This window comes from Cryptomeria japonica, chromosome 9 (genome assembly GCF_030272615.1).
Source record: "Cryptomeria japonica chromosome 9, Sugi_1.0, whole genome shotgun sequence".
In the NCBI taxonomy this organism is placed as follows: Eukaryota; Viridiplantae; Streptophyta; class Pinopsida; order Cupressales; family Cupressaceae; genus Cryptomeria; species Cryptomeria japonica.
Window position 1 is genome coordinate 398976033 of NC_081413.1, and position 25996 is coordinate 399002028.

At 35.8% G+C, this 25996-nt stretch overlaps 1 protein-coding gene across 1 annotated transcript in view; it reads right to left on the minus strand.

The window, feature by feature from the left end:
• Window positions 1-23146: 23146 nt before the first annotated feature.
• LOC131073094 (uncharacterized) overlaps window positions 23147-25996 on the minus strand; it is a 55087-nt gene continuing 52237 nt past the window's right edge. The window contains exon 6 of the mRNA XM_058009472.2: window positions 23147-23438. Coding sequence (XP_057865455.2) covers window positions 23364-23438 — 75 coding nt within the window. The 3' untranslated portion in view covers window positions 23147-23363. The remainder of the gene's footprint in view (window positions 23439-25996) is intronic.

A 25996-nucleotide genomic window follows, 5' to 3' on the forward strand; every position in this document is an offset into this window, starting at 1 on the left:
CCATCCATCAATTTCAAGGCTCTTTGCTTGACTAAGAAATTTTTGTGGTAGTTTTTCAGATGTTCATTGATCTCATCTACCGACATGTCTGGAAAGAGATATACCAGACTTCTTTCTGTCATCTTCTTTTCGAATTCCATGGCATATTTCCACCTGTTATCAATATGCGAATACAATTCTTTTGGAAGAGAATTAGTTACTTCCAATGGGACCAATCAGAATTTCAAAAGAGTGTAGATTACGGCTTCTTCAATTTGTCTCTTTTCTGCATCAGATCTGGAGTCATATTTTACATATCTAAATGTTCCAAATCCACCATATTGCTTCAGATTAGCACAAAAGTTATCAACACTATGTACTTCTTCCTTTTTACTCTTGACAATCTGAAATTTACTTTTGTCTTCAGATTCGGTGTCACTAGACTCTTTAGTCAAAATGAGTCTCCAAGTAGATTTCTTATAAGTTTTTGTTACCTTTGGTGCAGCAACATTCTTTGGTTTCTTACTCGGTGACGTTGTAGATGATCTTGTGTTTGGGCGCTTTATTGAAGGAGTCGGTGATACCTTTGATGTATCCTATTTCTTCCTTTTCAAAACTTTCCCTTTAGGCAACTCGGTGCTCAATGTAATAGCTGCCTCTTGGGCTTTAGATTCCTCATCAGTGATGACTACAATGCCCTTGACAAGTGTGGAGGAAGAACCTTCTCCAAATTTCTCCGTTAATGCCTTGATCATTTTTGTTGCTTTCCTTGTAGCCTTGGGTACTACAATGCTCATCTTAACTTTCTCTTTAACTTCTTCATAGGTTCCATACCTGATTTCTGTAGCATGCCTTGGAAGTGTAAGAAAAGCATCTATCTGTTGTTGTGTGATGTCAAAATCAATCTCATAACCCATAGGTGGCAAAGATTGAGTTCTCAGTTCCACAGCATTAACATAGCAGTAGTCGGTGTCTACTTCAAAGCATATATCATCCTTGTATTTCTCTACTAACTTGGGTGGAATTCTATACCTGTTATGCATCTTTTCTTGAAAATTGCTAAAGTAATCATCCATAATATCATTGAAGTTATCACCTAGCCATTTGATGAAGTCATTAATTTGATGGGTGATTGGTCGGTGTAGCTCCTAAACTACATTACCGACTGATGGAAAGAATTTCTCAAAATAGAAAAACATGCATACCAAAAGTGATCCAAACTTCAGTGTGTTTGCCGAGTTGTTCTTCTTCGGCTTCCTTATAGTGTTTAGATTCTCAAACAGGTTTTTCAACAATACTTCGCATAGATCAATTTTCATTCCTTTCTTCACAATTTTATATGCTAAATCGACTGCTGCACAAGGTACACTGTTTTCCCTTGCCGATTGAAAAAAACAATAACCTATTACTCTAAAAGCAAACTTCAACTCTACATCTATGACATTGTTCAATTTCAGTCCTCTGCAATCAGATTCAACTCCGGTTAAAGTGATCAATTCCTTTTGTGATATCATCTTCTGAGCTCGAGCATGATCAAAAATAGGGTAACCGGTGATCAAATGAATGATTTCCTTGGTGATTTTGAATGGTTTCTCCTCTAACCACATGAAATCATCATGAACTCTACTTAGAACAAACTTGACCCACTGGAGTTTGAAGACTCGTGGGTAGGTTAGGGCTTCGGTCAATCCCTTGATTTTAATGTGTTCATACTTGCTATCCAATTTCCCATCGGTACACAATTCATCATATGTGTCCTTGATCTCAACATGACCTAGTTCCTCAACACGACACTTAGTGAAAAATCTAACATCCTCGACTAGTAAAACCCTATCCGGAATGAGTGAAAATGCAGTTTTATCATCCGGCTCAGATGTTACTTTGGGAGTTAGAGAGTATTTCAGTGAGGGCTTTTGAATGTTCTCAACAACAACGGGCTTCTGGATCTTAGGTGCTATTTCAAATTTCAGATAATCACTTAACAAAAGATCCTTAGGGTTTGAAAACTTTTAAACGACAGACGCTTTCCACTTAACAAATGTAAAACAGATATTCACAACTGATATGATCAGTAAACTAGCTTGACAATGCGTTGTGATAGATGTAAATACCTTGAATTTCGCTTTGAAGGAGGTTTGATCACCTTTGAATCGCTTTGCTCTGCTTTCTGAAAACTTGGTAAGTGTAAAATGATCGTGCAAAAGCTTTAAGTACACAATATACCTTATCAGGCTTCGTATAGTTAGGTCAGAAAACATTAAATGCACTCGGTACCATTTCCTTTTTATGCTTTTACCGAGTAGCCAGACTTCCTGTATTTATCGACTAGACAGGCTTCCAAAAGACCTGATAAAATTTCAAATTTCCTAATGCATCTTTAGTTATGTAGATTTTGAATTAAGTACATGAAAAAATAGGAACTGTTAAGATTTAACCTTGAGAGAATGCAATCCCTTCATACCTTTACCGATTAATTTGGAATAGGTGCACCTAACTCGGTAGATAAGGTGTTTTCTTCATTTGACACAATTTCCTTCTTTTTTCAAATCATCTGCAATTTGCCTTTTATTTCCTCAGTGTCTCCTCTAGGTTGATCTCTGCAATCTCTAGCCAAGTGTCCAACTTTGTGACAATGAAAACATGTCATACCAGGATTTCTCCATGATCTTTAGTTGTTCATTCCAAAACTTATAAAGCAGTTGGCACCTTTTATGTCCATATCATCCACAGCATTCACACCATATCCTTGTGTTGTAATCCCATGGTACTACAGAATACTGTCGGTTAGGATCTATGTGTGTTCGATAGCCTCTAGTATTTTCTCGGTGTGCAGACCACATATAGTTCTTTTGCTTAAACCAACACTTATCGATACTATGTCCATATCTATTGCAGTTTTTACAAAATCCTTTGAATTTTGTCTTCTGATAATTGCTAGCAGACTTTGTCCTACATTGGTTAGATGTGTGTCCATATTTATTGCAATTGTAACAATAACCATTAGACCTTGTGACATTCAATTGCTTACCTTTTCTGATTTGGCACATGTTAGAAGTATGTCCTTGTTTTCCACAGTAGTTGCAAATAAGTTTATTTCCTTCAATGTTTTTCTTGTTTCCAGCTTGCTTTGATGATTCTCCTCTCTCGGTAGTGTGGATTCCCTTCTCGGTAGAGTCTTTTTCTTTGTAACCGAGTACTGCAACTTTGTTGGGTCTTTTTGTATTAAGTTGCTCATCCAACATCTTTGATGCTTCATAACTCTTTTTCAGTGTTTCTTTGGATTTCTTCTATGTTTCAAGTTCATCGGTCAATCTTGATAGTTCAAGTTTTAATGCTTGATTCTCACCATCTTTTAGATTTTCTTCATGATGTGCATAACCCAATTGATTTGACAGATTTTGTTGAATCCCAGTCAACCTTGTGATTTCATCATTCTTTTCAGATACTAATGCTTCAAGCTGTTATTTTTCTCTTTCTAGATCTCTTACTTTATCCTCGGTTGTCCTAAATGCATCCAAATTTTCAGTCATCTGTGTGCTGAAATGTTCATGTCCTCTTTTCATTGCTTTTAGCTGATCAGTCAATGCTTTGTTCTTTTCTTTCAGTTCTCCAATCATCTCTTCAGTCTCTTCAGATATACTGTTCTCAAATGATGTCTCAATTTGTTCCACTAACTCTTGAGAGTCCTGCAAATCATCAGACAATCTTCTTCTGACTTTCAATGATTTTTGCATTTGTCTTTGCATGTCTGCAATCACTTGATTAGCATGATCCAACTCTTCTTGCAGATACACAATTTCTGAGATTGTTTATAGCCTTCCATTGATAAGATCTTTTTCTTTAGGTTGTTAATCCTTTTTCCAAGATTGAAGCTCTGATACCAATTGGTAGGCCCAATATGGAAAGCTAATGTACAGAAAGGGGAGGGGTGAATCAGTACTTCAAATTCTTTCTTCAACAGTATCTTTATTGTTATGCATAAACCAAAAATTGTTGTAACATAACATAAAGCTAAAACAAATAAATAACAATCATACATGATTCACTCAATAACACATATATTTTGGTTACGCAGAAACTCTTGGTTAGAGAGAAAAACTGCGGTGGGGATGGCACCCACAACTTCACTACTGCAATAATAAAGGTTGCTCAGTTAAAGCTACATACTTAGCTATTTCTAATAGCTTACCCTGTTAGGAGTATCAAGATCATTAGATCTACCTTGCTAAAGCATTTTACAACACTCATTCTAAATGTTGCACCTGGTTAAAGGCTTTACAATTTATAGACTTTGTTAGAGTTTTTTACCCTGTTAAAGGTTTCTCTTACAACTCAAATATTACATTAAAATCTTTACAAATATCTGCAACTTTACATCTGAAATGTTATAGCAGATTCTATGTGCTCAAAATGAGATTACCTTCCTTATAGCATACCTCAGTAATCCATAAAGTAACTCGGTAAACCCTTCTATTTACTCTATTCCTTGACAATTCTCTGAAATCCTTCTTAGTGAACTTTGTGTCTCTAACAGTCACAATACTCAGTGCTTCCTTATCTATTACACATGTCTTGCTTCATATATCTCTATCTCTTTGATCCTTAATTCATGTTGTATAAATAGATCTCTTAGGTCGGTGATCTGTTCATTGCATCGATCTTACAAACATGATTTATCGAATGACTAACCATACAAAATATTTCATTGGATAGATGACCTCAAGTTCATACAAAATCTTTAAGTGCAATTTCCAATATGATAACGGTTCTTTGTTCCTCGATCTTGTAGCATGTTTCCCATGTGTGTCTAGGTTCAATGAATCGGGTAACACGTTTCACTCGGTGTGTGTTCACTCGGTATATCATTTTTACTGCTCGATAGACATAGTGTTACTCAGTAGACAGCTCGGTGTATACTAAGCTCTGTGACTACTTTCTTCTATAACCAACTACTCTGTGCTTACCGACTAAATATTTCGGTAGTAGTAACCGACTAGAGTATATAAAATGACTTTGGACATAAAACTAATGGCAACTTAGTAAGTAGTAACAATTGAATACCTATAACTACACCTTCAAATAGAAAATGGTAAGGTTGTGGATATATAGGAGTTTGTCTTAGTCAACCCCCTTCTTTTGGTGAATTCCACCTCTACAAATAACTAATATTGTAATTGAAAAAGTGTGTGCTCTTGAATCTTATGTGTATGTGCGTGAGAGGCAAAGGCTTATTATTGCATTCAAGGTTCCATAAAATACATCTGCAAATAAAGAACACATTTGTTGACTTTTAAAAATCTTTAATATTAGTTAATAAATGCTTAACAATCTCCCAAGCCCTCCAAATGCTACCAAAGATATTGGAACCAAATGGGTTAACATAAAATTTTCGAAACATCAAATCATGTGGGTGCAAGGCATCCTGATTCTTACCCTTTTTTCATCTTGAGTATTTTTGGCTTTCTCCTTTTCTTGCTTTACCCTAGAGAACTATCTCTATCTCAATAAATTTCCACACCTTCTCTTAAGAAAAGTGGATTAACACAATCCAAAATAATCTTTTGTCTCTTAGAGGTCATGTTAAAAACAATAGCATGTTTGTCCGCCACTAACTGAACACTATCTTTGGTAGCAAATGGGAGAACTTAGAGGTTTTTCTTTTCAACTTCAATAGCAGCTCTAATTTTTTTCTAGATTGATTCGTTGAGAATTCTTTTTGACAAATCCCCCCAAAATTTCATGGTTTTTAATTTTTTCTTGATTTAGAAAAGTTTCTGGTCAAGTAGGAATAACAACATATTCCTCCTTACTTAGCTACAAATTGTTCTCTCTTGCATTCTAAAGATGCTTCTACTTGGTGGAAGGACGCTAATGGTGACCATTTGAATGTTGACACTTCTAATTTTGATTACTCTTCACATGTTGATGATGACACCTCCTATAATGAGGTGGCACCTCTTATTACTATTGTGGCCTCCTCAGTCCCCATGGATCCTTCTCCTCCTCTTGTTAGTGGTGTAGCCTACAGTAGCCATGGGGATTTGACTCTTGTTGTGCCTATTCTGCAGCAACCTTTAATGGTTGGTCAATAGTTTGCTCCTAGTGTTGTAAACCCTCTAAGGGGATTTCCCCTCTTGATCCCACTTGCAATAATGTTCCTAATAGTAGTATTGCATGGACTGTTATTTGTCGTACATGAAAAGGTAATTTTTCCTCCCCCCAAACTCTTCCCCAAGTTGTGGATGTAATTTATTCCCACTCTTGAGTAGGGTTCCTAGTTCTACAACTAGTGTACTATTGAAGGTTTGTTCTAACCTTTGCTTTGCTAACATTGGTCTTGTGACCTGCTGTTAATGGCTTGTTTGGCCTGAAATTGTATAGGACCAACACCCTTGTTTTGCTACTTATTTTAATGAAAAACAACATATTCCTCCTTTGTGAGAGAAATCATTTAACTAACATCATTCATTTCAATATTGAAGTTAGAAGGAATGTTGGAATCCTCAACTTTCTCCTCTAAGGGTTTATTTTATTCTATACTCTTCTTACCATCACTTGGCTTTTTAGCCTACATGAAATTTTTAGGCCTTATGTCTAGGTTTTCAATGAGCTAATTATTTTTTTCAATATTGTATTTTTTGACAATGTTTTTTGGAGTTCTACGATAGTATTTTATTTGATGGCCATTCCTTTTGTAAAGAAAACAAGCATTAAGACCCCCCCACATTTCTAATTCATAATCAATACAATTATCTTCCATATACAAGAGTTTTAGGATGTTTATATTTGGACTCAAATAAATCAAGACTCAAAACTTTTAAATGGGGGAGAGTATCCCTTGTCTCTTTAGTTTGCAAGATTTCACCTAAAGGGTTTAAGGAATGTGGAATGGCATTTCATAATGAGGGTTAATTTTTTTTATTTACAACCATCTTGAAGCTGAATAAGCCACTACTTTATTTGGTATGGACTCTACAAACCACACAATGGCTATGGACACAAACTAACCAATATTTTAGAATTCTTTCTTAATAGCTCTATCTTGTATATTATTATTATTCAAAATAATAAGAAATAACCCTTTCTAAACCATTATAAACAAATTATATATATTCCCAATTTTTTTCCCCTGAACTTTCCCAACCATTCATAAAATATAATTCTTAAAAAAAGAAAATATTATCCACATGCATTAAAAAAAAGTTATTTAATCTATACTCTTTATCTTTGATGACTGGTACCATGTCTAATCTATTCTCTTTATCTTTGATAGCTTGTACCAAGACTTTCCTTCTGGTTCACCAAGATTTTATTGTCCATCTCTTCTTCTTCCTTGTCTACTAAAACCATTCTTAACAATTGAAAAATAACTAACTCGTGAACCCAAATAGTCTTACCATCTAACACTTCCTAGTAAGAAGGCTTGTCTTAAACTTTTTCAACAATTCAAATACTATTACCAATTTTTCCAGTAGCCAGTTCAGAATTATAACCATCAAATTTCTCACTCATTGTTAATAATACACGATTTATGCAACCACCAATCATCACATCTCAAAAGAACATCTATGATGCATCACAGACAGTTACATGGGAGAGGTGTCTTTGACTTGACACATTAGGTTTAGCAAATAGAGCGCTCAATTTCCATGTTGATGCATGTTAATGTAAATTCATGTGCATGTGAGTGCATGTTGGAGGAGGCACCCCACTTGGATATATTTAGTCGGAGGAAGAGATTCTCATTAATGGAGGATCACAATTTTGACTTGTCTTCATTTATACAAGGCATCATTCCTATTCGGGGGATTTATACTTTCACCATGCTTTCCTTCTTGATTTGAGCATTTAAATTAGAGGAGGATCTTATAAATTTTTCTTGGAATTGAAGAGGTGAGTGCGCACAAGGATTGAGTATAGGTTGAAGGAAGGATCAAATTCTCTTTATTTTTATGGGTCATTGTGAGTTCAATTGAGGACACATAGGAGTACTTAATATGTGGATGTTTCCAAATATAAGATTGAGTTATTTTATTGCATGCCATTATATAGGTTGAGATTATTGATTTTTCAAGCTGAAACTTTATCAAAATCCACTAGAACCTTGGGTGCATGGTGTTGGGTAGAGATCTAAAGTCTAATGGGCAAAAATTGTAATAGGTTATGTTACTTTATCCAAAAAACAAATTGCAATCTATTGTTTATCTTTGGCATTTATGGATTGTCATGCCCAAAATTTAGGGCAAAAACGGAACGATTTTTTTTTTAAAAAAATACTAATTAATTAACAAGTTCACTCACACAACAAGCGTTAATGTATTTGCCATAACTATATTCGAGCTAATTCTGAAACGAACCAAGCATCGATTATTGTTTAATTTTATTTGCGGAAATCTAACTGGTCTAATTTTATCTCCACGAGATACCTAGTCATTAAATTTTATTAAATCAATCACGTTAAAGTGTAAAGCGGAAAATCGCGATCGAACCCTAGTTGCTCTCCCCTCTTCCAACTCCAAGGAGAGAGAAGGGAGATTCACTAGGGTTGATGGTTTTCACTTAGGGGAGAGACTTTACATTCAAAAGAGGGGTTGAAACCCACAAGATCCAATCCCACGCAATGCAAGATTGGATGCTAAATGAGTTTCAAGGGTTATGACAGCAAGGCTACCCTCTTTCGTAAAGAATGTGCATAGAAGAATTAAGCTAGGAATGCATAGAAAGTGACAAAGATTCGCTTATAAACTGAGATAGGGATATAGGATGAAGCTGCGGACCTGGAATTAGCAGTAAAATGTCGATACGGCGCTGTCCTACAAATTTGAGCAAAAGTTGTCGGGATGATGGCGCCCGAGCGCCACGGTCCTCCGAAAAATCCGCGAAACGAAGGGGGATCTGTTCGTCTCTGCACAAGGATTCCAGATCTTCAATTTCAGCCGCGTACCTGCAACCTACACACAGAAAAGCGAAGACGATTGGGGGGTTAGGGATTAGGGGTTTGCCTTTAGGTCAAACCCCGGTTTTGGAATTAACCAAGAAATGAGCAATGCTGTAAATGTAAATGTCTGTAATGTAAAACAAGTACTAATACCTTGTTGTAAGGATGTTTGTATCCTTATGTGCGAAGGTATAGATGTTGTATGTTGTATGTTGTAGTAGTATGTTGTAAGTGATCTCCTCTTCAATGGTTGAATCCTTGTCTTGAATGCAACACTTAGCCTTGAATGGAGACTTGAAATGATCAATTGCTTGAAGGAATGATTGAATGCTTGAATGCTTGAGTATAGTTTCCACACTTGTACACATATGACCCTCTTACCCAAATGGGAGAGGCAAATGTAGTTTATATACTTGTCATTTAGGGCTGATAGACTGATTTTCCTGACCTTAGGGGACTAGGAAAGTTAATTTTCCAATTTGCAAACATAAAGACCCGAAGTCCAAAAGAGACCGGGCCCAAAATAGGACCCAGGGACCAGGGCGCTGGGCGCCATGGTCCTGGGGACCAGGGCGCTGGGCGCCCTAGTCTTGAAGGACCAGGGCGCTGGGCGCTCTGGTCCCACCTCCCGGGACAGTAGGGTGCAAAGGAGGTTCAGGCCAGGGTGCAAGAAAATGCAGTTTTTGGTGTCATAATCAGGTTTCGGGGTCTCCATTCAAGTTGCGTGTTGCGTCGCCATCGTGAAGACCGAAATGCAGTCGAAATTGCAAGTGTCGCAATTTTAGGACGCTACATTTAGCCCCCACTTTAGCGGGAGTATAGGCGTATGCTCATACTTCCGGTAAAGTACAAGGAAACAACATTGAAAAACTTTCACCACGTCAAGGAGGCAAGATACACCAAGCCCCGAGTGGACTAAGGATCTTACGACTTCGATTGACAAAGTAAAAGGGAAGATCACGAGGGAGAACCATGACTGTCAGTAGTAAGGTTCCCTCACTATGAGTCATGCAAGAAAGATACCAAAAATTTTCAAGGCAAAGCTAAATTTGTCAAGAAATTTTCAAGTATCTTGAAAAGATATGAACGGGATGTATGCCCCCCTACGTTAAAGCGATCGCACACGCCTCACCGGGGGTGATTGCTTTAAGGTAGTGATACATATAAGAAAATGAAAAAGGGAAAGGAGCACGTTATCACAAGGATTTAGCCCCCAAGTGTGAGATAAACCCAAGGATAATAGACACAAAACACAAAGCACGAGGTGACTTCGCTTTCCTCGGGGTCAGTATGCTGTATGATAATTCATGTATATCATATGTATGTATGCATAATTGTTCTTCATTCCCCAATCAAGGAAGGTCACCTAGAAGAAGGGAACACATGTGTCTTTTGAGTCAACATGAGAGAGACCAAGAGATCTCAATGCTTTGCATCGTCCTCAAGTAGACAACACTAAGGACAACAAATAGAAGAATGAGAATAACACATAGAAGAAGTAACGATAGAGGAGGAGAGAATCTGCTATGCTAATGTAACTAGTCTAGCACGTCATCTACCCCCCGATCTTGCTGATCAATGTTTCGGGAAGGCAAGGAACACGCTAGAGGAGGAACATCCAACACAGCAGATGGAGCTATCACAAGATCCAAACAAGGGCTATGTTCATATCCCAAGCCACAGTGTTCTTGTCTAGGAGCTAGGATAAGTGCTTTAGAAAATTCATTAGATAAATGGTTATCAATATCAACAAGTTCATATTCACTATCAGAATGAACAAGAGTAACATTTGCATCATGAATAACATTTTCATCTATATCATCATCAAGATTTATAAAGATAGGGTCTTTAACTCGCACAGGATCAAGACCATCATGCATCTTATGTTTTGGAGATTTTGGAGAAAATGGAATAATGCTTGTTGAAGGTGTTTTTGGAGATTGCAAAGTTTGAGAAGCAGCTGCTTGAGCTCTAAGATGACGCTTTCATCGACGTTCGCATGCAGAACGATTTCGTCTAGTCTTAGTAGGAAGTTGAGAAGATTGAGGAGGAGGAATGTTCTCATCCTTATCACTTGGGTGTTTAGGTTGTGGTCTCTTAGGCTGGACAATAGGAGAAGAGGAAGGTCTCTTCTCTCCATAAGAGGGAGGAGGAGGAACTGCTCCATATAAGGGAGGAATATTTGGTTTAGGAAGGAGACCAAGTCCATCATGACGAGGAGGAATAGGTCTACTTTTAGGAAGTTTATTAATCATAGGCATAGTCACATCCATAGGGATGGGTTGGGAATCTTCTTGAGGAAAGACATTAGTTTTATCTTTCAAAGGAAGAACTTCCTTCTCAAGAATGATAGGGATATCAAGTTTAGGTGTTCTAGGTTCACTTAGAGATAGGATCATATCTGTTTTCCACTTTTGATAAGATTTGAAAAGATGATCACTTCGCGGAGGAAGAGATTGGAATTGTTTAGGCCAAAAGTAATCAATAGGAATGCTAGAAGTTCTTTCAGCTGGTTTAAAGAGACTATGATTGATAGTAACAACTTCACCATTATGGGGAAATTTCAAACACTTGTGAATAGAAGAAGCAATAGCTTTCATGGAAGACAACCAAGGATAGCCAAGCTTCACACGAAATTGTTCGGAAGATGGAATAATAGCAAAGTTCACATCAAGGGATTTGTTATGGACCTCAATAGGCAATGTAATAGAACCAATTGTAGGAGAAGAAAATGCATCAAATAGTTTCACAATCACATCTGTTTTGTCATATATCACTTGATTCAATTGCAAAGTAAAAAGAAATTCTTCAGTAATAACATTAACCATGCACGAAGGATCAATAAGCACTCCATGGCAAGGTGTATTCTTGACTTTTGCAACTATGTATAAAGGACCATCAGGTGCCCTAATGGTTTCACTGGAATCAAATGTGATGGAAGGTTCTTTAGGGTTTTCTTGCTGCTCTACAAAGTTAATCACATTCGGAGTCATAGACACAAGACCATCAGATGAAAGAGAGGAATCATTAGTCTCAATCACATTAGAGGTATGAGAAGGTAATGGATCAGTAAAAATCTGAATATTTTGGTTAGGAGGAGCTACAGACGTATTGCCTTTATCATTCACTCCAGAAACAGAAATAGTATTATTATCAATCAAATCTTGAATTTTACCCTTTAAAGAAAAACATTTTTCAGTATCATGCCCAGGCTGACGATGAAATTGACAAAAAGCTTTGTTATCAAAATAAGGTGAAGTAATCTTTGCAGGATCAATTTGCCTTATAGGAGGAAGAGTAAGCACATTTTGTTCCAATAACTTATTCATAATACTATGCAATGATTCATTCAAAGGAGTATACTTTCTTTCTTTCTTGAAAAATTTAGAAATAGGAGGCACACCTGTTGCTGCATTCACATTGTTGTTGATGATGTTTTCATTGAATTTGATGGAATCTCTGTTCGGTTTAAACTTCCCAAATGGTTGTTGACTGCTATCACCCTTATCACTCGGAGCCATAGGATGTGATTGTTCCATTTGACTCACAGTCAGTTGATAATTGTGAAGAGTTGCACACAACTGTTGGAAAGAAGTAAACTCAGAAAACAGAAGTTTGTCTCGAATATCTTTTTGTAAATTAGAAATAAAGATTCTTTGAATATCATTGTCAAGCACTGGAAAAGAAATTTGAGCATACAAATGCTTATATCTACCAATGAAATCAGTCACTTTTTCTTTAACACCTTGTTTACAATGCATTAAATCAATCAAAGTAACTTTAGGGCTTATATTGTTTTGAAATTGTTGAATGAAAGCATTTGCAAGTTGTTCGAAAGAAGTAATAGAATAGGAAGGCAACGAGCAATACCATTGTAGGGCTTTGTCTCTTAATGTTCTAGTAAACAGTTTTGCAAGCAACCTTTGGTCATAAGCAAAATCGGCACATATTGTTTGAAAGGTCTTAACATGTGTTAGAGGATCACCTTTACCATTATAAAGCTCCAAATGCGGAATTTCAACATGTTTAGGGGGAATAGCTCGAACAATATCAAGAGAAAGTGGGCTCGCAACATCAAATGTGGGCACACTAAACTTAGATTGATTCATAGAGACAATTTGTTGTTGTAAAGAAGAGACAGTTTGTGCAAGATTGTTAATGGTCGCTTCAGTCGAAGAGTTCATATTAGATGTATTAGATTGAGATGGAGGTGTTATGTTATTGAAAGAAGGTAAAGAGTAAGGTGGTGGGACCGTATGATAATTAGTCATAGGAGATGATTGGACAGGAGGAACACTACAAGGAGGAATGGAATGATTGAATGAATTGCCCCCTTGCGTCATGTTCATTTGTGGAGATATAATAGGGACACTCATTGAAGGAATGAATGAAGAAATCGGATTGAATGAAGGAAGAGGGTTGATTGAAGAAGAGGGGTTGCCCCCATGACTGGTGATCATAGGAGGAATGTCTTGTATTGAAGTTGTCATTATGTTTGATGTAAAAGTAGGTATACTAGCAATAGGAGTCGTCAAAGGAATAGAATGATTGTCTTGAGTAGGAGGTTGTGTATAACCTAAGGTTTCAGCACAACTCTTCATAGGCATCACATTCGAATCCACAATGTGTGCAATACCACGCAAAATATCAATTCCATTCTTATCACTTTGAAGCATACGTTTTAGACCCTCAATTAAAGGAAGAGCTTGACTATCGGGGTATTCTTGAGACATCCATTGTCGAAAATCGTCAAATTGGTTATCCAATTTCAAAATTTGTTCCTCAGAAACCTCATAGAGAGCTTCTTCATCATTAGGAGGATTAGAGGAATTACCCATGTCCTCGTTAAAAAGGCTATTCAAATTAGGTTCCATCTCCTCGGTAATTAAACCTTGGAAAGACTTAATTCTACGGCTTCGTCTAACGGGAATAGTGTAAGTAGGGCTTATTGTTGTAAAACTCATGCACTAGAGAGGGAGAGAAAATTTTGAATTTAGAGGTAGCAATTTTCAGTAAAATCAGCCAATCTTCCAGATTTAAGCTATTAAATACAATCAGGACAATCTCCCGAAATTTCAAAAAAACTGTCAGGGACCGTGGCGCTTCGGAGTGCACACGGTCCTGGCAACTTTTTTTGAAATTTGCAGGGATGAAAGTTATGATGATTTTGGAGCTAATCTGAAAAAATTGAGTGGTTTTACGATCTGTAGATAGGCCAAATTAAAGTTGCAATCCCGAAATTGAACCCTACCAAGATTGTCGAAAAATGCAAAATTTGAATTTTGAAAAAGAGAGGGAAACTGAAATTTTGAATTTTATGACTTTAGAGGGAATGTCAAGAGCAATGCAAATTTTGAAATTCAAAAGTTGACTCAATTTCACGCAAAATTCAATTTTGAAAGCGGAAATCAAAGTTGTTGTAATTAAGCACTTAATTTCAAAAGTCACAAATTGCAAGAATTTGAATAAAGCACTGAAATTTCAAATGAATGCAAACACACTTTTCAGATTTAGGACTGTAAGAAACACAATTTTGACACAAATTTCAATTTCAACAATTTTTGAATGATTAGAAGCCTCAATCAAAGCAATCGCTAGACCAACTTTGACTGTAATTTTGAAAGTGTTATAATTGATAAAATCAGCCAAAATTCTAGATTTTAGTAGGAAAATACAGTAAGATCTAGCTCCCAAAATTTTGAAAAAAATGTCGGGGACGATAGCGCTCGGAGTGCACACGGTCCTCGCAACTTTTTTCCAAATTTTCAGGGATGAAAGATATTGTGATTTTATTGCGGAATCCAAAGTTACAGCCGATTTGGAGATGTTTTGATCAGTGAAATTGTCGGACAAAGGTTGAATCAAGAGGGTTTCAAAAATTAGGGTTTTGACACTTAACCACTTAATTTTCAAAATTAAAGCACAAATATGAATTGATAATTTGTAATAGAAGGGCAGATCTGAAACAAGCATTTAACAATTAAACATTTCACAAGCTTAATTACTAAAAAGAAAATTTAGGGCTTTTATGCAATTAACCTCTAAAATTTTGCAAAAGATCAACATGGAAATGTAATCAAGGAATCCAATTTTCAGATCTAACCATGAATAATCAGAAAGGATGTTCACGTCGGGTTCACCAAAATGTAAAGCGAAAAATCGCGATCGAACCCTAGTTGCTCTCCCCTCTTCCAACTCCAAGGAGAGAGAAGGGAGATTCACTAGGGTTGATGGTTTTCACTTAGGGGAGAGACTTTACATTCAAAAGAGGGGTTGAAACCCACAAGATCCAATCCCACGCAATGCAAGATTGGATGCTAAATGAGTTTCAAGGGTTATGACAGCAAGGCTACCCTCTTTCGTAAAGAATGTGCATAGAAGAATTAAGCTAGGAATGCATAGAAAGTGACAAAGATTCGCTTATAAACTGAGATAGGGATATAGGATGAAGCTGCGGACCTGGAATTAGCAGTAAAATGTCGATACGGCGTTGTCCTGCAAATTTGAGCAAAAGTTGTCGGGACGATGGCGCCCGAGCGCCACGGTCCTCCGAAAAATCCGTGAAACGAAGGGGGATATGTTCGTCTCTGCACAAGGATTCCAGATCTTCAATTTCAGCCGCGTACCTACAACCTAAACACAGAAAAGCGAAGACGATTGGGGGGTTAGGGATTAGGGGTTTGCCTTTAGGTCAAACCCCGGTTTTGGAATTAACCAAGAAATGAGCAATGCTGTAAATGTAAATGTCTGTAATGTAAAACAAGTACTAATACCTTGTTGTAAGGATGTTTGTATCCTTATGTGCGAAGGTATAGATGTTGTATGTTGTATGTTGTAGTAGTATGTTGTAAGTGATCTCCTCTTCAATGGTTGAATCCTTGTCTTGAATGCAACACTTAGCCTTGAATGGAGACTTGAAATGATCAATTGCTTGAAGGAATGCTTGAATGCTTGAATGCTTGAGTATAGTTTCCACGCTTGTACACATATGACCTTCTTACCCAAATGGGAGAGGCAAATGTAGTTTATATACTTGTCATTTAGGGCTGATAGACTGATTTTCCAGACCTTAGGCCGACTAGGAAAGTTAATTTTCCAATTTGCAAACATAAAGACCCGAAGTCCAAAAGAGACCGGGCCCAAAATAGGACCCAGGGACCAGGGCGCTGGGCGCCATGGTCCTGGGGACCAGGGCACTGGGCGCTCTGGTCCCACCTCCCGGGATAGCAGGGTGCAAAGGAGGTTCAGGCCAGGGTGCAAGAAAATGCAATTTTTGGTGTCATAATCAGGTTTCGGGGTCTCCATTCAGGTTGCGTGTTGCGTCGCCATCGTGAAGATCGAAATGCAATCGAAATTGCAAGTGTCGCAATTTTAGGACGCTACATAAAGAAATAGGAGAGGAAGATTAATTCAGTCTCCAATATGACTATATAGTCTAAACATCCATTTTTAAATTTTAATGCTCTAATTAAATTAACTAAGGCAAAATTAAGTATTTATTACATTAAATACATTTAAAATTATAAGACTAGGCTTTATTCTTAAATTTATATATTTCTCTTTCTTTTACTTCCTATTAGCACTCATACGGAGGTATTTAAATATTTAAATCTCTATTAAATACTTACTCCAAAAATATAACCAGTATATATATATATATATATATATATATATATATATATATATATATATATATATATATATATATATATATAAATCCTTTAAAAATATCTTTCCAATATAATAGTCAATATGCCTTCCAACCCTAATTAGGGATTTCTTTTTTTTTCTATATAAAATGGCTCTAATTTAATTAATTTAAACATATTATCTTGCTTACCCTAGCCCTACCCGAGCTAGGGTTTAATCTTTTTTTTTTATCACCATTTATCTACCACAGGGCCGAAACCCCATGGCGGCGGCCACGAATTTTTTTTGATGCAGGTTAAAGAGGAGCGTCGGGGAGGGTTTCCAAGGCCGCGGCGCAGCCATGGCAACCCACTGTGCACTGCACAGTGTTCAGCCTTGCCGCCCACTGCGCAGCGCATAGTGTGCGGCACCGCCGCTCACTGTGCTTTGCACAGTGCGCAGCTTGCCGCCGTTCACTGTGCGATGCACAGTGCTCGGCCCCCGCGTTTTGTTTATTTTTTTTTTATTTTTTTTTAAATTTATATATATATTTCTCAAAGCTAAATTTATATGCAAATTTTTTTATAAAAGACACAAAATAATAAAGAAACCTCATAATGCTAAATTAATATATATATATATATATATATATATATATATATATATATATATATATATATATATATATATATATATATATATATATAATTATTTTTTTATTTTTTTTTTTTTGGGTAAATAAACTTAGGCTCTCTTTTCATTTGTTTTATGAATATAGGGTTTAGAAGAAATTTCAATGTATTTAACACTCTGATTTTTTTTTTTTCCTTTTCTGAATATTATCAAAAGCAAAATTTATGATATTGCTGGTGTCTAAGATGAATAAATTTAATAAGATAACAGCAAAGTAATAGGTTTATATCTTGCAATAAAATAACCATAGAATTCAATAACTTAATAGCAACTAAAAAAATAATCTAAAGTTTAATAAACTCAAATTAAGAAATTAGAAGAGATGAATGCTTTGATTTTATTCTTAAACTTAATTGTGAAATTTCATTCTTGCTACTATTATTTTCTAGGATCCAAAAAGAAACTTAGATCTTATAATAGAGAAATAAACTCAATATTCACCTTTAAAACAACATGCATACATTCATTAAAATATTAACAATAAATACTACCCATATTTTTCTGTAAGTAGAATGAAGGTAAAATTAATTAAAAAGCTGATTTTCTCTTATATTTCAAAAACAACTTTTGCATACAAATCAAAGCAACCCTTTTCTTTTCAAAGTAGAAAATAGAAGCATATCTGGCTTTTTACAACTCTTTCAATATTCTGCAAAAATACAAGATGTTTCCTTATTTAACTACAATATTAAATCTCATGTTTTTTTTTCAAAATTACAACTTGCCTCTCATTCCACGAATGAGGGTATATTTCTACTATCAAATTTAAACAAATAACTGCAAATGGATTTAAGTATCTTCAACAATAATCTTCTGCATCCTTTCACTGTTCCTATTCTCTTCTCCTGACTTTCCTGCATAATAAATCACAAAATGACCATGGAGTGCTCACCTCCTAGCCTAGGTTAACTGGTAGCCACCCCCGAGCTCGGAGAACCAATTCCTAGACGGGTAACAAACAGGCAAACACATAGAAGACAAAATACATACAGATTTTCAGACACACTCCCAACTTGGCTTCATAGCACCACACTTTGGTGATGATCTTTTCAAGGGTGGTAGTGGACCAATACCCTGAGGAGAACTGCAAGTATGGAAAACAAGTAGCCACCTCATGGCACAATAAATACATCAAGAATCTCAACCCCTTATTCCTTATGCCCCCCAAAGGCATTCTAGCCTTATATCCCTCCTTATGACCCCCATTGCACAAACAGGCCATGCAGCAAGGGTCACACAAAGATCCCTTGTGATCGCTCTCAAACGAGAGTCTCTCACTCGAGGGTTGTCACTGCTACCACCCACAAGATCCTCTTCTCTCCCAAGAGTAAGAGGTCTTGAGAAAACTCCCAAAACACAACAAAGCATAATGAAAGATTTTCAAATGAAATTCTAAAACAAGACATACAAAAAAACAGATTTCTTTCACCAATCATACACTCAAACACATGCAAGAAAATAACCATTTTAAAGAATAATCAAACCAACCTTATTCTGCCCAATGGTAGTTTTGATATTTGAGGAAGAGCTGCCCAATCCACGAATCTTCTTTCTTCTACCCTTAGTCAAATTTTTCTATTCCAAACTATTATTTTCTTTTCAAAGTTTCTGTTGTCTCCAAAAATGGAGAGTGGGTGATTACCCTCCAATTCTCAAAAATTTTGCTTAAGAAGCTCGTTCTCTGAGTTCTCACAAGTTTCTAAAAACCAAAAAGGAAAGAAAAGCAGAATACAAAAAGACTCTCATTCCAAAAGGAAAAATCTCAATTAGATTTAAACTTCTAATTTTCGATTTTCGCACAACTCAAAAAAACCAATTTTTAAAGTGTTAAAAAGATCATTAAAAAGTAGAAACTTGCCTAAATTTACCCCTAACCCCTAGGTATACCTTATGGGCTTTAGGAAACCCTATTAAACTACCCCTAGGTGTTCATTTAACCCATTTTAAACCTCTCTGAAGTTTATTTTCGGGTCATACATATGTTGACCACCCCAAATATTATATTCCCAAAGTATTTATGACAACACATTATATTATTTAAGAAAAACTATAATTAAACACTTTCCCACCAAGAGACACAAATAAAACATTTAAATTTAAATCCACACATGTGTCAAGTGACACAAATAAAACACTTTTACAATAAAACATGAAATTGTCTCTAGTGGTTTTTTTTAACATATTAAATTTAAATAACACCTAACACTCATGCAGCATATACTGTTACAAATAAAATACAACACAAACGGGGTGTTGTCTCTCCAAATAGACAACCCCTGGCTTACGAACATACATAAGTCTAGGTTTGGTTCTCCGTAATTTCCATGGTCACATGGTAAATTTCCTGCGCATCTCAATTTACACATTAGTACTTTCAAATATCCACATATAATATAATTCAAAGGAATAACAATACACATCATCACTTGCATACAATTTTCATCTGCACAGATTAAATACAACTTTTATCAAGCAAAATTCTCATAAACAATTTCATCCCAATTCACATAAACTTAACCATACATCATAGTTATATTATCATAGTAAAGTCCTGCAAATTTAATAACGACATCTATCATTGCAATATCATCCTATCTAACAATCAAGTAATGTTCTATCTCATAAAGCATATAAGTAAAATCATCAAATCATAGTAATGTTATCCAAATCCTGAAATCATGTAAGTTCTAAGTCTCAAAATGCATCAAAATAAAGTATCCATAATAGTCTAAATATAAAATCCACTGAATGATAGACTGAATCGAGGTGAGGCCTCACATGGATGAAGGTTTTGTTGTAATCTCTATAGGAGACTATCAAAATTTCTATAAGATTCATACATGTTTATTTTCTTAGCGTCCTAAAGTGTACTCGCCTACAATTTTGTCATCACTTAGACCCCACTTTGGCATTCATCCTCTAAGGCCTGATTGAAGCTTTGATTCTACTCACACCAAGTACCAAACTCAAATTTTCATTTATCTATGTTTTCCTCCCCTTAATCCTGGAGCCCTCATGTCCCTGGGACCATGGTGCCCAATGCCATGGTCTTCTAAAAAAAGGGCCCATTTTGGGGCCTCATAATGGTCACCCAATTTCGGTGGGGAACTAGATCCCGTGTCGGCCTGTGTCGAAAATTCAATTTGTTTTTCGACCAACAAGTATAAAAGGAGGTCTGTCCCTCTAATTTTGAACCTAACTAAATGAATTCAAGATCTAAAATACACTCCAGCAAATTCAAGTGAGCAAGCAATTAGTCTTCTATTCAGCATTGGAGTAGAAGTGAAGTCAAGATTAAAGCATTAGAGATGACATTCATGTTCTATGTTTTATGAAGACTATCTACATGAATCCCTAATTCCTTGTGAAGATAAACTAAACTTCATTAAAGATATATTATTAGTATTTCAGACATTTTCATCCTTTCCCTCAAAAGGAAACCATATTTACTATTGTACTCATTTATGTTTCAATTATATTTCATAGTTAATTCCAAAATCAGGGTTTGACCTAAGGCAAACCCCTATTCCCAAAGATTTTCCCCTTTTCACTGTGTGCGGTAACAAATACAGAGCTAGGTTTCAAAGGAACGACAGGATTCACAGAGATGAACAGGTTCCCCTTTGGATGGCAAAAAATTAGGAGAACTAAGGCGACCACCACCACGGTCTCGACAATTCAGGCTGGATTTTGGGGAGCAAATCCGAATCATATTCCTTTTCTCAAATCCAAGTTTGTGGCTCCATACAACCACTGTAACTTATTGTTTATGCATAATCTCTTCAATAATTCGCTACTTTACCCTACTCTTTTACAATTAAGGGAAAGAAGAGCCCCATTTAGGAGGCTTGAAATCTGATCAGAATCTTGCTCTCTCAAGATCAGATCTATCAATTCCTATCTCTCCCTAATGTAATAGCAATTAAGAAAAATTAGTGGTTTTATCACATTTAATGGTGAAACCCTAAATTTTTCACCATTGCATTTTGGTGAACCCAACATCTTATACCTTAATTTCTAATTTATGTTCTTAGATTTGATTGCTTATGCATTTTCAAATTCAAATTTAAACCTGCAAGTTTTATTTTCAATTGAATTACTTACATTTAGAGGTTAAATTCACATAAACGCTAATTTATAATTCTAAATTTGGACTTGTGGGTTGCCTAATTTGAATTCATTATTTCAAATCTAATTGTTTATGTAGCTTAAAATTCAAATATGCACTCATAGATTTCATTTTCAATTGAATTACATAAATTTAGAGGTTGATTTCACAAAAATCCTAATTTATAATTCTAAAATATACTTGTGGATTGCATAAGTTTTCAAACTCATTTTCAGATCTGATATTTATGATATGTTATGCTATGATTTAGAGGCATTTTTCTTTCAAATTCATAAATCATATTGCTTAATTAATTGAGTAATCAATCACTTTTACAAAATTTTGTATTATTTAATCATAATCTTCAATTTGTGCATTCAAAATTCCCTCATTTGTGCATAAGTTTTGTTACCATTAGTCCTACTTACAATACTCTCACGAGAAGAAGTTGTAGAATTAAGGCTTCCCAAGGTTTAATTACTAAGGATATGGAGCCTAATTTGGATAACTTATTTCATGAGAATGTTGGTGGTTCTTCTAGCCCAACAAATGATATTGTTTATCCTCATTCTTTTCATAATTCTCATGATGTGGATGAATCACTAACTAGGGTTACCATAGACCAATTGTAGAAGATTGAAAATGAATTTGAAAATATTCAACAATGGATGAGTCAACAATGCCCAGAAAGTGAGGCAATCCCATTGATTGAACGTTTAAAAAGAATGGTGCAAAGTGATAAAATTGGTGTTGATTTTTTGCATGGCCTTGCTCACGTTGTTGATGCTAATATAATGCCTATCAAAAGTTGTGTCAAAGTCCTTGGTTACACTCAAACCACTAGTCAAGTCAATCATTCTATTCCTATGCCTACATCCTTGCCTAGCGTGCCTACATTTACATCTTCAATCATGATTACATCCACACAAAATGTTAATCCTAAACATGTTAGTCAAGGGGGCAACCTTGTTAACCCAAATTCTTATATACCTTCTTTCGCGAGTCTTCCATTTGTGTCCCAATCATCTCTCATACCCACATATCATAGTACTCCACCTCCTTATTCTCAACCTCTACCTTCATACAACAATGTTACTCCTCCATCCCAATCCAATATGTCCAATTTCAATCCACCCACCAAAACAACCATCAATAACTTAGCCTAAATTGTTTCATCTCTACAACAACAATTGGCTTTCATTACCCAATCCAAGTTAAATGTGCCCACATTTGATGCAGCGAGCCCATTATCTAAAGACATTATCCATGTTATCCCTCCTAAACATATGGAAGTTCCTCAATTTGAGCTCTACAATGGAAAAAGTGATCCCTTGATTCATGTGAAAACATTTCAAACTTTGTGTAGTGACTTTGCTCATGATCAAATACTTATGGCTATATTATTTACTTGAACCTTTAGGAATAAAGCTTTGCAATGGTATTGTTCTTTGCCTCCTTATTCTTTTACATCATTTCAACAATTAGCTAATTCTTTTATCCAACAATTTCACAATAACATTGGTCCTAAGATTACTTTGTCTGATTTGATTCATTGTAAGCATGATGTTAAAGGAAAAGTGACTAATTTTATTGGTAGATATAAATATTTCTATTCTCAAATTGCTTATCCTATGCCTGATCATGATGTTCAAAGAATTTTTATTGCTAATTTACAAAAAGACATTAGGGATAAGCTTCTCTTTTCTAAGTTTACTTCATTTACATAGTTGTGCATAGTGTTTCATAATTATCAACTTCAAGTGAGTCAATTTGAATCATCTCTTTCAATGGCTCTGGTTGATAAGAATGAGAGTGCTCAACAATCTTTTATGAAGTTTAAACCGAACAAGGGATACATGAAGATAAATGACAACATCAATACTCAAGAGGCAGCCACAACATCAGGTGTGACCCCTTTATCCAAATACTTTAGAAAAGAATTTACTCCTCTTTTTGAGTCTTTGCATAGCATAATGACAAATTTGATAAATAAAAATATTTTGAAACTTCCTCCCATCAAGCCAATTCATACCTCCAAACCTTTGTTGCCTTATCATGGTCCCAAAGCCTTTTGCCAATGTCATTGTCAACCTGGTCATGATACAGTAAAGTGTTATACCTTAAGGAGTAGGATTAAAGACTTTATTGATAACAATACCATATCTATAGCCAATGTGAATGACGAAGGAAACAAATTAGTAGCTCCTAATCAAAACCTCCAAATATTTACTAATCCTTTGCCTTCCCATTCTACTAATGTGGCTGAGTCTGAGCCTCTTCCATATTTTGTTGATGACCTTTGTGTTGAGTCTAATAATGTTGTGAATATTGTTGACAAACGTACACCTCCTAAGGACCTATGCATTACCTTTGACCCTAGTGAAACTATTGATGTACTTGATGATCCACTATATATCATTGCAAATATCAAAGACAAACTCTCATGAGGAGTGCTCATTGATCTAGTGTGCATGGTGAATGTGATCACTAAATAATATCTCTATACTTTATAATTGCATCAAATAACATATGATATATCTAATGTAATGGTTAAGGTGTATGATGGTTTCTCTTGCTCTACTATTAGTTCTATTACTCTTCCTGTTGAGGGTGGTACTGAATGCTTAGATGTGACTTTTGCTATCATTCCTACATCAGATCAATTTTGTGTGAAGTTGGGACATCCTTGGTTCTCTTCCATGAAAGAAATCCCTTCTACCATTCATAAAAGTCTAAAATTCCCTCGTAATGGCACTATCATAACAATCAATCATATCATGTACCAACCCATGGTGAGGCATGGATATGTCACCCTTGATTACTTTTGGCCTAAACAATTTGAGCCTCTTAAGTCTCGAAGTGATGTGTTTTTTTTGTATCTTATCAAAATTGGAAAAATGAAATGATCTTATCTTTGAGTAAGCATAGAGATCCTAGACCTATTCCTCATCATGATGGACCTAGTATCCTTCCTACACCTTCTATATTCCTCCTATATATGTCGCAGTTCCACCTCCTACATCTTACAAAGGAAAGCGCTTGGCATCTCCTATTTCACAACCTAGTAGACCTTATCCCATTCCTCCTCCTTTAAAGGAAGAAAAGTAGCCTATGTCTATTGATCCTAAACATGCACAACCCTCAGCTAAAACTAAAAGATATCATTGAGCAAGAGAATGTTGACAAATACGTCGTGCTAAGGATCGTGAACTTGCTTCTCAACCCATTTCCTCCCCGAAGACACCAAATGTTGACTTGTTCCCATTTGTCTAGCCTCTACCTAACCCTAGGGAAGAAGTTCAACCTAAATCACCAAGATTAAAAATGCTTCAGAAAAAATGATGGTTCATGCTCTTTTTGTGTGCACGGTCCTATTTTTATTAATCTTGATGAAGAAATGGATGATGATGTTCATGCTAACAATGTTGATTCTAATGATTTTGATGATATGTATGAGCTTGTTGATGTTTACAATAATTTATCTAAACAAATTTCAAAAGCATTAATCCTAGCTCCTAATGACAAACAAAGTGACTCATTATTAGATCATAGTCCTTGTTTAGAACTTATAGTAGCTCCATCTCCCATGCTCAAAGTTGCTCTTGCATCTTGTCCACCTTCCCAAAACAATGTTCAACAACATTGGGAGGTGGATGATTTGCTTCATTAGCTTCATTCGTGTTGTAGATTCTCTCTCTCCTCTCTTGCTTGTTCATCACGTGTTTCCTCTGTAATATATTTTTTTGTTATGTTAGGTTTTCTTTGGATGACCCTTGTCACTATGCTGGTGTAAGGCCTAGTAAAGAGGCCAAATCTGTTGTGACATTCTTCTATTTGTATCTCTATTCTTCTATTTGTTGTCCCTTGTGTTGTCTATTTGGGGATGATGCAAAGCGTTGAGCTCTCTTTTGGTCTCTTCCATGTTGACTCAAAAGACACATGTTCCTTTCTTCCATTGTGCTTGTGGTTCTACTGTTTTTGGGAGATGAGGTCAATTCAACAAAAATATTCATGATATACATTATTTATCATAAGAGCATATTGACCCCAAATTAGTGGATCTTTTGTGTGTTTTTGTGTTTTGTGACCATTATCTTTTGATTTGTCCTTTCTTGGGAGCATATCATTGTGGTAACGTTCTTGTATTTGGATGCATGCTAGCTTAAATTAATTGCTCCTGATAAGGCATATGCAATCACTTTAACGTGGGGGCATACACTCTGCTCAATGTTTCATTTTATGCACACACCATAACATGTCTCGATGCTCAAGTTACTTTACAAACTAAGCTTTTTGCTTTGTAATTTGGTATTTTTTTTTTCATGACACCATAGTAAGTGAACCTTACTAGGCTAGCAGTCATGATTCTCTCTCTTTTTCCTCTTTCTTATGATGTCCCTAATATCTTGATATTGAAGTAGTAAGATCCTAAAGTCCCTTGGGGCATTGGTGTATCTTGTCTCTTTCATGTCTTGATGAAAGTTTTCAATGCAAACCTTTGTACTTTACCATGAGTATGCTTAGTCTCATACTCTAACTAAAATAGGGGCTAAATGTAGCATCCTAAATTGTACTCGCCTACAATTTTATCATCACTTAGGCCTCACTTTGGCATTCATCCTATAAGGCTTGATTGAAACTCTGGTTCT